At 45.5% G+C, this 11,965-nt stretch overlaps 2 protein-coding genes across 4 annotated transcripts in view; one reads left to right on the top strand and one right to left on the bottom strand.

The window, feature by feature from the left end:
* Positions 1 to 1,009, top strand: part of CTPS1 (CTP synthase 1) — a 39,877-nt gene extending 38,868 nt beyond the window's left edge. For both annotated transcript variants that reach the window (XM_074217754.1, XM_074217755.1), the window contains exon 19: positions 163 to 1,009. The gene's annotated coding sequence lies outside the window, so the exon portion shown is untranslated. The remainder of the gene's footprint in view (positions 1 to 162) is intronic.
* Positions 1,010 to 4,350: 3,341 nt separating this feature from the next.
* SLFNL1 (schlafen like 1) lies at positions 4,351 to 11,051 on the bottom strand. Of its 2 annotated transcripts, none has more exons than XM_074217770.1 (3): positions 9,946 to 11,051; positions 6,109 to 6,819; positions 4,351 to 4,853 (listed from the first exon to the last, which is right to left on the bottom strand). In XM_074217770.1, exons 1-3 carry the CDS (start codon positions 10,786 to 10,788, stop codon positions 4,710 to 4,712), a joined length of 1,698 nt encoding a protein of 565 aa, XP_074073871.1. In that variant the 5' UTR covers positions 10,789 to 11,051; the 3' UTR covers positions 4,351 to 4,709. The 2 variants fall into 2 exon arrangements, with proteins under 2 accessions (XP_074073871.1, XP_074073872.1); XM_074217771.1 differs by having other exon boundaries at positions 4,742 to 4,853; positions 6,113 to 6,819.
* Between the last annotated feature and the right edge of the window lie 914 nt (positions 11,052 to 11,965).

Below are 11,965 nucleotides of genomic sequence, written 5' to 3' on the forward strand. Positions count from 1 at the left end.
TAGGGCCTGAATTTCAGATGTGTTGCTAATAATATTTGGGGGGGAGCATACCACAGGAGAAGAGGTGGTACAGCCTGTACCATACTAGAGGTTATCCCTCACACCTGTTCCATACCTAGGCCATATCACAAAATGACTAAAATGTCTTTTCTCTTTATCCAGGGACAACTCTGCCACAAGAGCCATTGGACTGATGGACTTAACAGCCTTGAATTCACTTTCAGCATTTATGTTTTTTAATTAAAATTATTTTATTACGGGGGGGGAAATATCCCAAACTTTGTCAGTTATTGCATGTCCCATCATGTAGACTTGGATGTTCCCCTTCTCCCTCTTCTGTAAAGCATTGCCCCATTCCCAGGCCCTAATGAGTATGTTGGGGTTCCTAGGGAGGAAACAGAAGGAAAGCTTCAGAGGCAATGGGTGGCAGGGTTGGCTTAGGTAGCCCTTTGCTTGAAAGAGTACTATCCTTTCTCCTTCTGCCAGTGGAGATGTGGATAGGTAGGTCTTGCATGCCCAGCCTTCTAGTCTCCAGATGGCACAGAACACAGGGCCATTTGAAAACTATGCTTTGTGATATAGTTCAGGTGTCTTGAGACTATATCATGCCACCAAGAGAGGAGAAATCCAAGGAAGAATTGTGATCTGAGCTGGGATGGGGATCAGCCCCACCTGTGGGCCTAATGTGTACTTGGTGTGAAATCATGTGAAATGCTATCCACCCCCAAGCTTTGGGCTGCCTGTTCCAACCTACCTCCAAGACCAGGTAGTCCTCCTTGCATCAAGGGGTGGCTTTTATAAGGAACATGGAGTTGCCTCTCAGGTCTTTGGAGGAGGGGGACAAGCTTTGCCTTTTTAAAAAGTGGGGGGGAGCTCTTCCCAAATGGTGTTAATGCAAGTGTAAGATGCTATTTTCTTATGTGCTGTAACTAGGGATGGAGCTGCCTTCCCATAGTCCTCTAGCCAGACTTTGTGTATTTTGTCACTGGAATAAAACCAAAACTACCCAGTTTTTTTTGTCTTGTGTCTTCAATGATTATCTTTTTTTTTAAATTTTTTTTTAGGTTTTTTTGTAAGGCAAATGGGGTTAAGTGGCTTGCCCAAGGCCACACAACTAGGTAATTATTAAGTGTCTGAGACCGGATTTGAACCCAGGTACTCCTGAGGGCCAGTGCTTTATCTGCTATGCCACCTAGCCGCCCCTAATGATTATCTTTTACTTTACCTCACCAAGTATCTATGTACATGCCCATAAGCTACTGTTATTAGTCTTTGTACACATGTCTGGGGCTTCTAAGACTGAATTATTCACGAGGTATTAGGGAGTATATGTGACTGACTAGACAGAGAAGAGACTTCTCCTTCCCAGGAAAGTATTTGACACTTGGGGTGGCAGGGGGAAGGGGGAGGGGGTTATGATCTCGGTCCCACTGGGAAGAATGGGTGAAAATTGTAGAGGCAAATTTTGGCTCAGAAGACTTCAACATTTATTAAGCTGCTGTTTAAAGTACAGAAAATACAAAGATAAAGAGTGTAGTGGCCTCTCCCCTATGGAGCTCACATTATTTTCAGCAAACTAGCATACATACATAAACAAGTATATACTGTAGAGTAATGTTTAATGGGGTGGGGTGGGGTGGAATGAGGAGGGGAAGGAGCAATCAGGAAAGACTTCCTGAAAAAAGCAGGGCCTTTAACTGAATTAGGAGAGAAAGTGAGACTTTTAAGAAGTACAAGGTTGTTCAGGGAGAGCATCTCAGCCTGTGGGACACACAGCTAGTGCAGAGACAGAAATGTGGCATGGCATCTGTGAAGATTTGGTAGATGAAGAATAGAATAGATAAAGGCTAGTAAAACAGGTTGGAACCAGGTTATGGAGGGCTCTAAATAATTGCAAAAGAACGCAGTCACTGAGCCAGTAGGATAACAACATGGTTAGATCCGTGCTTTAGGGAAATCACTTGGACAGCTAGCCGAGTAGAGAGCAGATCAGAGCAGAGATATCAGATAGTCCAGGTGAAAAGTGAAGTGATGAGGCCTTGTTCAAATGTGGTTAGTCCCTCATCACTGGAGGTGAAAAGTCTTCAAATGAACTTGGATGATTCTCTAGTTGGATGTGCCATGGAGACTTGCTGCCCAAGAGATTCTAAGAGATGTAACCCTATGCTGTTCCATAGATCATGGTTCTAAAGCTAAAAGGGCCTTAGAGGTCATTTAATCCAACTTTCTTTAAAAGAAAGGAAGCTTGGGCCCAGTGAGGTTATGACTTGCAAGGTCACAGGTCAGAATTAGGATTTGAATCTAGGTCTTTTGACTGCAAAGCCAATATACCCTTTCTGTTGTTCCACCCCATCACCAGATCCTGTTTGGTCCTTCTTCCCCCTATGACATTCCCCACATTACCTGTTATATAATTGTTATAGTGTTATATATTCTTGCCTAACACACATCCACCTTTATAGTAAATGACTTTGACCTTGATCTTTAGGAAGCAGATGTACACTTCCTCAACTCCCATTTCTTTAGAGTGTAACATCACCATTACTCTTTATCATTTCATTCTCGGCATTGAATTCCTGTATTTGGGCCTTTAATCCCATTCCCTTCCACTTTGAGGGTCAAATCATCTCAGGAAACTTCTTTTTCCACTGACCCTTTGCCATCTACCTACAAATGCATTCTCAAACCTTTCCATTCTAGGAAGGTCTTCCTTTGAATAGCCTACCTTTGTCTTCTTCATGACTAAACTTGAAACAAGTTTCCTATCCAGTATTTTTATTTAACAGCTACTGGGTTGCAGTGGACTCAGGAAGACCTGACTTCTAATCCAGCCTGAAATACTTTAGCTGTGTGATCCTGAGCTACTCACTTAACCTTGTTTGCCTCAGTTTCCTCATGTGAAATGTGCTGGAGAAGGAAATGGCAAACCACTTTGCCAAGAAAACCTCAATGTGATCAGAGGTGGACCTTCTGAAATAAGGGAATAACAAATTCTTAGTTCTCATTTTTCCTTCAATTCTTTGCCAAGGGTTTGCCTCCCCCCCTCCCAGGATCTCCAATGATGACACTCCTAGTTGTCAAATTCAATATTTTTTTTTCATTCTTCATTGTCTGCATCTCTGGCATCTTCGCATAAATGCCTTTTTCCCCTTGGCTCCTCTCTGACCACTTCTCCCTCCCCTCTACAGGCTTCATATGGATTTCCTAATAGGTGCTCTTTAGTGAAAGATCTGACCTTAGCCATTTCAATCCTGTCACTTCAGATATGTTAGCCCTGTATTGATTTTTATTTGCTTTTAGGACAATTCCACCTGGATTCCAAGCCAGCACCTCAAACTCATGTCCAGAACCGTACTCATCTTTTCCCCAAAATCTGTTCATTCAGGCTCCTGTTTAAAATCTTTCCTCTACCTCTGCCCAACCACTTCTTACCAGTTATCTGGATTTGGCAGTTTCCCTTCCTTGCTTCAGCCACCCTTAGTACAAGGTCCCATTTTGCTGCTGATGTGAACTTTTTACAATAGTCACTTTATAATCAGAATAATTTTTCTTTCACATTTAATTGTGTTGTTCCTTGACTCAAGAATCTGTTGTAGTTGTCCTTTCTATAAAGCTTTTTCTGTCAGATATTAAAAGCCTTCCAAAATCTGAAGTGACTGACCCTCCCCTTCTCCACACCTTCCTTTTTGGTTAACTTGGATCACTCACTTGCCCAGTGTGCGCCATGATCTCCATCCTGTGGTTTGGTTTATATTGTTTCCTATGTCTTGCCTGACTCCATTTTCAGCCTCCACTCAACTTTGTGCCTCTCTTTTAGGTGATGTTTTGATCTTCCACCCCTCCTCCAACCCCCATCAGCCTGGGAGATCCATGAGGACAGTATCATATCTAAATTTTGCTAGGACAGTCATGAACTAATTTCCTGGGCAGCTAAGATATGTAGTAAATGTTTGCTGAGGGGACTCATAACTGGCCTTTCCATTTAAGAGGCATGATACTGAGTCTGATTTTTTTGAGTTCAGAAGGGTCAACTATACCTAAATGAATCTTCCTTGGGAATTCTGACCATCACAAGACAGTATCATCCTTTCTCCTGCTTAGGTAGAGCTGGTGGCTGAGTTCCGAGTCTGCCCTGTGGCCCTAGACCTAGGACCCAGTTCAGCCGCCATTGAAGTCATGACCATTGCTGACCCAGATATCACTGACTTTATTAAAGAGCTTTGCAAAGAACATTTCCCAGCAGGCCTGTGTAGGGAGCAGGTTAATGATGGCTATCACATGAAAGCAAAAGTGATTCATGGACAGAACTATCCTTGCTTGCTAGCTTCCTAGCTTCCTCCCTCAGGGGACTCCAGGATCCCGATGGTGTTGCTTGAAGATGAAGGAAAATTGGCAGGCAGTACCAGCTTTCTCAGAGCTGAGGCTGGGAGAAGTTTCCCCTGAAGTGGAGGATTGATAATGAGTCATTTTAAAAGTGACTTTTCCGTGCCCCCCCGACCTGTGTCTGCCCCGGTACATCACTTCACCAGCGCTGGTTTCAAATAGCTGAGAACCATCTGGAGGGGCCAGTGGGGGAGCCTGCCTAGGGGCTTGCCCCCCTGAGGGGCCTGATCATGAGTCGGAGCTCAAGTAGAAAGTGCCCTTTTGGAAGACATGTATGATTCAGTTTGTTGTGGCCACAGCCTTTGGGGTGAAGGTGGCAAGGCCTGTCACATGATGCAGCAGATGCAGGAGGACTGCTGCTGGCACAGCTGTTGGCACAGGCCCTGTTTCAGCTGTTCCTGGAGATGCTCCTTCTCCATGGTCAGGATACTGACCCTTGTTTTCAGCTTCTTCAGCTTTGCGACCCAGTTCTGAGGATACACAAGTCAGTTAGGGACCAGCAGCCAGGGAGCACAGGCCTATCTTGAACTCTTCACTCCCACTGCCAGTCTGCTAACAATAATGGTGGGAGGCCCTGTCTTCTCTTCATGCCTGGACTGGCAGTTTCCCTTCCTTGCTTCAGCCAAAGGCTCTACCTTTTCTGCCTCCACCTCTCCTTTCTTTCCCCTTCAATCCTTCACAGGTTTCACTATTCACTCGACCACTAGTCGTGACCACTGCTCAGTCATCCCTCTCTGGAACTTAGTGACTCCCTATTGCCTATGCTGCTGATCTCAGCACTCTAGGCTCTGCACAGTCTGCTTCCAATCTCTGCCTTCAACCATATCTTTTTAACCCCCTTTAGCAGGTTTGCTGTTATATTCCAACCAAAATGGACTTATGCTCCATTCACTGTGCTTGCCCTGCTCTCACCAGACTTTATACCTATTTTCAGGCTTTCTCCCATACTGGAATGATTTTCTCCCCACAACTTTCCTGGTCACTTCCCTCAACTCCCACCCAATTTCTACCTTGCAAAGTCCATCCTTCCAAGTATTAAGCACTCCCTTTTATCTTCTACTTGAACCTCATGTTATAAACAGAAAGACTTAGGTCCACTGAGAGGGAAGGGACTTACTCAAGGTCACACGGACAGCCATCAGGATGTATAGTGGGATCTTCTGATGCCCAGGCCAGAATTATCTCCATGACCTAACCCTGTGTAGGCCCTAAAGCTGAAGCCTTGGCTTATTACTTACATGCTGCCCTTAAAAGACTTCCTTCTCTAGGACAGGTTCCCTGACTATTCTAGTTAGAAACCATCTTCTCCCTTTGGATACAGAGAGCCCTTGACTTGCACCCAAGGGCCAGTTTACCTGTATTATGTATTCAGAATTCTCTGTGTATGTAGGTTATATCATAACTATGCTGGTAGGCCTTATTGTTGATAAATTTCTCTCCCACTGCTGGGCAGATAAAGCACATCATAAATATTGAATTGAACACCCAGGCTAATATTGGTCATTGGGCCTGGGAAGGCAGACATTTTAGGTGTCCTCTAAGGGGACTAGAGTCACAGGACCTAAGTTTGAATCTCAGCTCTAGATGCCTAAGTGACCTTGCATAAATCCCTTCTCCTCTCTGGGCCTTAGCTTCTTCATCTGTCAAATGAGTTTGGACTAAGGTCCCAACTAGCTCTAAGACCTTATGACCCTAGGATGTCCAGGGCCAGGCCACCAGAGTTACCTGCCTGCACCACTCCTGAATGGCACTGCCAGAAAGCGGACCTTGGGTGCTGCCATCTCGTCGCAGGAACACTTCCCCCAGGTCAGTCTCATAGAGCAGTGGTTCTGAGAGGGGCTTGGGCCTGTGCACTGTGAGGCGGATCACCTTGAGCAGGTGGTTGTTGCTGCCCCCTACCTTTAGCACTGGAATGAATGTGAGTGTATAGGCATTGGGAAACACCTGGGGCTTGAATCTCTGCAAGATGGAGTCCACCATTACCCGCACTCGGTCCTCCTCTCGGTGGCTGCAGTGGATACCACGCACAAGTCCATTGTCCTCAATGCCCACAAAGAGACTGCCGCCCTCACTGTTGAGGAAGGCGCAGACATAGCGGCGGACGTGATGCTTCAGGGCCAGGTTCAGGTATTCACCACCCCCACGCTTGAACTCCATGTTACGAGTTTCATTACCGAGCAAGGTCCCGTAGAAGAGCTTCTCCTGTCCTATAATTTCCTGGTTTGTGATGGCGCTGTCTGATTGAGCAGCATAGGGCAAATGTGGAGAGTGGGGTCGGGAGCCCCTGTAAGGTAGGATGCTGACTGTGGTGGCGGAGGGCCAGTCTGTTGGAAACCCAGAGCTGGGCTGGACTGGGACTGGTCGGAAGGCATAGTAGTGGTTGAGTTCGTAAGAGTCATAGTTGTGGGTGCTGCCATCATCTGTGGACTCGTAGCTCTGGAGGGACAGGAGGGGAAGGGGGCCTGGGAAAAAGCAGGGAGTTCCCATTCTCCATAGCATGCAGGGAGGGGCTTAGCTGCCAGAAATATTTCTGGGATAAGGCTTATTTCTTCCCCTCTTTAGATTCTAGAGGAAGTTTCTGGTCACTACCCAGGCCTGTTCCTTGAACAGTGAGTAGGGACAGCTCCACTATTAGAATTTTCCTACACATGAAGGGCCTCCTTGGCGAAGGGGTCCAGCTTCTGCAACCGTGGGACATGTGGGAGTGGGAGGTTGGGAGAAGGCAAGCTATCCTTGGTCTATTAGTAGAATCCCAACTTGGATTAGACTAGGTTAAGGTCTCTTGGAAATTAAGCCACTGGGTTCCTTCACAAAGGAAGGGAAGTGAATGGGGGTGTTTAGATCCAGTATGAAACTATGAATCTCTTTCTTAGGCTCTTACACCCCCAGAAAGGAAGAAAGGAGATGACTCAAATGGGACTCTTTGGGACTTGGATGGTAAAACTCACTACTTCCCAAGGAAGTCCACTCCACTGTAAGACAGCTCTGTTGGGAAGTTTTTCCTTGCATCAAACCAAAATTTATGTTATAGCAGCTTCCATTTAATTGAATCTACTCTTAAAATACCCTTCAGGTCTGGGTCATTGCTTTTCCCCAGGTGGGATGAGAGAATATCTGAAAGCCAGGATGACCTTCTTGGTTATAAATAACAATCTCACACTTCTGAAATGAGTACAAACCCCTACAATGCTTCACAGAATTTTGGAATCTCAGGGTTTCTATTCCAATTTTTTCCCCCTTCCCCCAAAGAAGGAATTCTCTCTAAAGTGTCCCAAAATGATCCAGAATGGTCCTTTGACCTGTTTAAAGATCTCTGGGATGGGGATTTTCTGTGTCCTGAGGCAGCCTGTCCTGCCTTTAGGCATCTGATCATTAATCCAAAGTTGGAGAGCTGAAAATATGCCAGTATGTATCTTTGAGTCCAAAAAGCTTCCTAAGTAGGTGAGTGTATTGAGGTTGTTTACTGCAGTGGACACTCCTCACCTTCTGAGACCCAGAGAGAACTAAGTTTAAATGCTGACTTAGAACCTTGTATGATGAACGAAAAGACATTTGCCACTCTCTAGACTGCAGCTTCCTTGGCATTTTTTGAATATCCCAGAGTTTTGTTTTGTTTTTTTATGATAGTCAAATGAGAAGATACACATAGAGTGGTTTGTAATCTTAAAGCACTATGGAAATTTTAGTGGTCACTATTTTCACTTAGACTTCATCTAAGGAAAAATCTTTTAACTTCAAACTATCCCAAAATGGAATGGTCCAATCCAGGAGACAGCAGGAGTCTTCTCCTTAGAGTTCTCAAAGCAAAACCTGGGTGATCATTTCCTGGAGTTTTAGTCTAGATGTGGTTCCTCTGCCAACTTCTTGAGACTGTTATAGAAAGGGCTCTCCTAGGCATTGGCTTCAAGAGGCCAGTGCCCACTGAATGGGTAATAGAATGGGTAGTAGACTGCCAACACCTGTTCTTGGATCAGGTGTTTTAAGTCCCTCTTCTGACACCAACAAGACTCACAGGTCTTTACCCCATTTCCCCTATGGTCCCAGATTAGGTGATAATGAGAACTACCTTTGATCACTCTTGTCTCAGATCTCTCACACTAAGGAGTCTTATAAAAAAAGCTCAAAGGCTGAATCTTTCAAGCCTGGAAATTTTCAGAGGACAGAATTAGGGAATGCTAGGAGTTTATAACTGACCTACCAAGCTCTGACTTGAAAGGAATTATAAGTGTGGATAGAAGCTGCTAAAAAATGAAGATACAGACCCATTGTAAGAAAAACCTCCAAGCACAGCTTTCCCAAAATAGGAGTGGGCTAACTTTGGGAGTCAGTGGACACTCCCATTTAGCTGTGGCTGGATGGCTGCTTATTCTCCTTCATATGTGACTGGAAGTAGAGGGTCTGTGAGGATTGTTCCAATTCTGAGATATGATTTTATGAAATTTTTCTTTACATTGGACCAAAAATCTGTTTCTCAGTGCTTTATACTCATTACTCTTCTAGGCCATCCTGGTGGGACTCAACAAGTCTAATCCTTTTATGTGACAACCATTCATCTATTTGACTCTTCTATTGTTTCCTGGCCTTTTCACTACCGTCTAGCTGATTGAAATTCTACCCTTAGTACTGAGTTTTCCTTTGAAATCTGATTCCACTAGCTGTGTGGTCTCGGGCAAGCCACTTAACCCCCATTTGCCTTGCAAAAAAAACCAAAACTTAAAAAAAAAAGAAATCTGATTCCATCCCATCTGCCCTGCTATGCCCTCTTCCCAGGTACTGCTTTTTCTTTTCCCATTTCATGGCTGAACCTTCCTCTCTCCTCTCCCTTTCCCATTAGTCTCTGCTTTTAGGATATTGACAGGTTGGGTACAACTCAGATATATTACCTGATGTGAACCCCAGGCTCTTAGAAGTGTTCTGATGGCTCAGCCCCTGACCTACTCCCCCTCTATCTACACTCCTCTCTCTCCAAAGATGGGGTGACTGGGAATAGACCAGAGGAGTTAAGGTGAGAGCCTAGAAGGAAGTGAAGAATGCCCCGCCCCCCCATTCCAACTGACAGCCAGTCTAGCAGCTGTTCAGTCAGTCAATTAAGGTAGGATGGGGGTGTCCACTCAGGGGAACTGGGTCCTGTGATTATACAATAGTCCACATTCTAGGAGGAGTCTTTTTTCCTCATGGTTCACCAAGGTCTCCAGCCTTTGTTTTGTTTGTTTGGTTTTTTAGGTTTTTGCAAGGCAAATGGGGTTAAGTGGCTTGCCCAAGGCCACATGGCTAGGTAATTATGAAGTGTCTGAGACTGGATTTGAACCCAAGTACTCCTGACTCCAGGGCCGGTGCTTTATCCACTGCGCCACCTAGCGGCCCCTCTCAAGCCTTTGTTAAAGTCTATCATGATTTACAGAACTGTCCCTAGTAATTGTTTTTTCACAGCATTGCAAGGGCTAGGGTTGAGATTTTTTTCAAGATGCATCCTGGAGCACCTTTCAGATGCCAATACAGATGCTGCAGATGGAGGTTGTGTTCACCCCCAACCCCACCCTGGCCCTGCCCTGCCCATCCTACCTCTCTGCTGAAGAGGATCCGTGGGCCTTCGCTCACTGCCAGCACCTTGCCCCTTGCCACGAGGTCCTTCAGAAGCAAATGGTCCTCAGCAGCCTGCTGCAGTTGCTGGGCTACAGTACTGGAAGCCACTGAGGTGGGCACCTGTATCAGGGCATGGGCACGACGATGTTTCTTTATCACCTTGATGTCCTCCCGCTCCAGTGGAAGGTGCAGACGCTCAAACATATCCCTCAGCAGGCAGGAGAGGACTGCTCCTGAGAACTGCGGGTTCAAGTGGTTCACACATAAGGTGTGCAAAGGTGGGGGTATTTTGGAGAAGGGGCCCTCAAGAGGTGGCTCTTCTGGAGCAGGCTGCATATGGAGGGGATCTCCTGAGGGTTTTCCTTCAAGGTTCTCTTTGGAGATGGTCTCTTCTTCCAGCATCTTCAAGGAAGATTCTCCCTTTGGGTTCCTGGAGGGAGATTCCCCAATGGGATTTTCTGTTAGCATCTCTGGTAGAACTGATCCTGATAAAGGTACCTCTAGCAGGGACTCCCAGGACAGTGTCTCTGATAGAGTTTCTCCTGCTGGAATTTCTACTTGTGTTTCTCTGGGAATTTCTGAGGGAGTTTCTTTGGTTCTATCTTCTAGGGATTCATCTGGGAAGGTCTTTTCCTCGACTGTTTTCATGGACTCCAATGGACTGGTCTCTTCTGTTGGAGTCTCTAAGTAGGACATCTCTGTGGGGGTCTCTTTGGGGGTGGCCTCCCCTACTGAATTTGGTCTCCAGAGTGTTTCTTTGGGGTTCAGACCCTGAGGTGTTTCCATGAGGGTCTCCTTTGGGGAGGGCTTTGTTGAGCTCATCTCCAAAGATGATTTTTGATTCTGGAGAATGCCCACTAGCTCCTCTCCTACAGTCACCTTCTTCACTCCTCAGTCCTTTTACTCCTAAGGACTGTGCTCTGTGCCTCTGGGTCTCAAGGATTCAGAGATGACTGAAGTGGATGAGCAGCTGGGCCCTGGACAGGAAGGGGAAGCTTTTTGGGGGAAGCCCACACACTTTCCAGGGACGGCGAGGCTGCCAAGTGACAGGTTGGAAGGAGCAAGAATGGGCCCCAACTGGGCCTGGCCTCTTTTGGCTCCCAATCTCGAATGCAGAGAAGGTAGAAGGGGAGAAATGATGGCCTGATGGGGAGGCCCTGCAGTGTGGGGCCTTGCTCCGGCTTGGGTCCTAGAGAACAAAAGAAAACAGTGTAAAGTTGAGGAGGCTCAAAACCTTCCCCAGAAAAGCTGAGACAGGCAATCTAATATATTCAAAAGAGGACTGATCTTAACAGTCAGATGACTTGGGTTTGACTAGGAGCTAGGACAAATCACTTAAGAGTATGAGCACAGTGAGGTTATCAATAAATTCAAGCAACTTGAAATACATGAATCTCCTAGATGGAATAGACAAAATTTTATAGTTGGAAGGGAACTCAAGAGATTTCCTAGTCAAGCTTAAATTTGAACAGTAGCCCCAAGTCTTTGCATGCAAACTGCAGTGACACCACCATTTCCCATTTGGGTTGCATGGATTGTTAGACGTTTTCTCTTATACCAAACTAGCAGTGTAATATTATTATATAAAGCAGTGGATTTGTTGTGGGTAGAGGCATAAAACAGTGAAAGGATTATTAGTTATAGAGTCTGATCTGGATTCAAACCTGCTTTCGAGTCTAATAATCTTCCAGAGTCAAATTTTTTTTCAGCTGAAAATTAAGGGGTTGGGGAAAGTGAGATAGATGATCTCTGGGGTTCCATCAAAGTCCTGATCCATGATCCAAACCAACTTGGTTTAGACTCCACTCTTACTCTTTTTTAAAAAAAAATCTGTATGATTGACTATAGGCAAGCCATTCTAGATCTCCGCTGGATTAGATGCTCTCTTAAAATTCCAACAGTTCTAAATCTATGTTCCTATGACTTGAAAACTTCCTGCAGCTCTAACATGTTTCCACTGTTCCTAAGCTTTGCCCTCTAGGGCAAAGAAGAAAAATAT

Source organism: Macrotis lagotis, chromosome 1 (assembly GCF_037893015.1).
Source record: "Macrotis lagotis isolate mMagLag1 chromosome 1, bilby.v1.9.chrom.fasta, whole genome shotgun sequence".
NCBI classification, from domain to species: domain Eukaryota; kingdom Metazoa; phylum Chordata; class Mammalia; order Peramelemorphia; family Peramelidae; genus Macrotis; species Macrotis lagotis.

Bases quoted from the DNA above. Each gene is read 5' to 3' on its own strand.
- SLFNL1 (XM_074217770.1), bottom strand. From the start codon at position 10,788: ATGAGCTCAACAAAGCCCTCCCCAAAGGAGACCCTCATGGAAACACCT. The intron at 6,820-9,945 runs GTAGGATGGGCA...CTGTCCCTCCAG, and splicing joins GGATCCTCTTCAGCAGAGAG to AGCTACGAGTCCACAGATGA. The intron at 4,854-6,108 runs GTAACTCTGGTG...GTGTATCCTCAG, and splicing joins TTCAGGAGTGGTGCAGGCAG to AACTGGGTCGCAAAGCTGAA.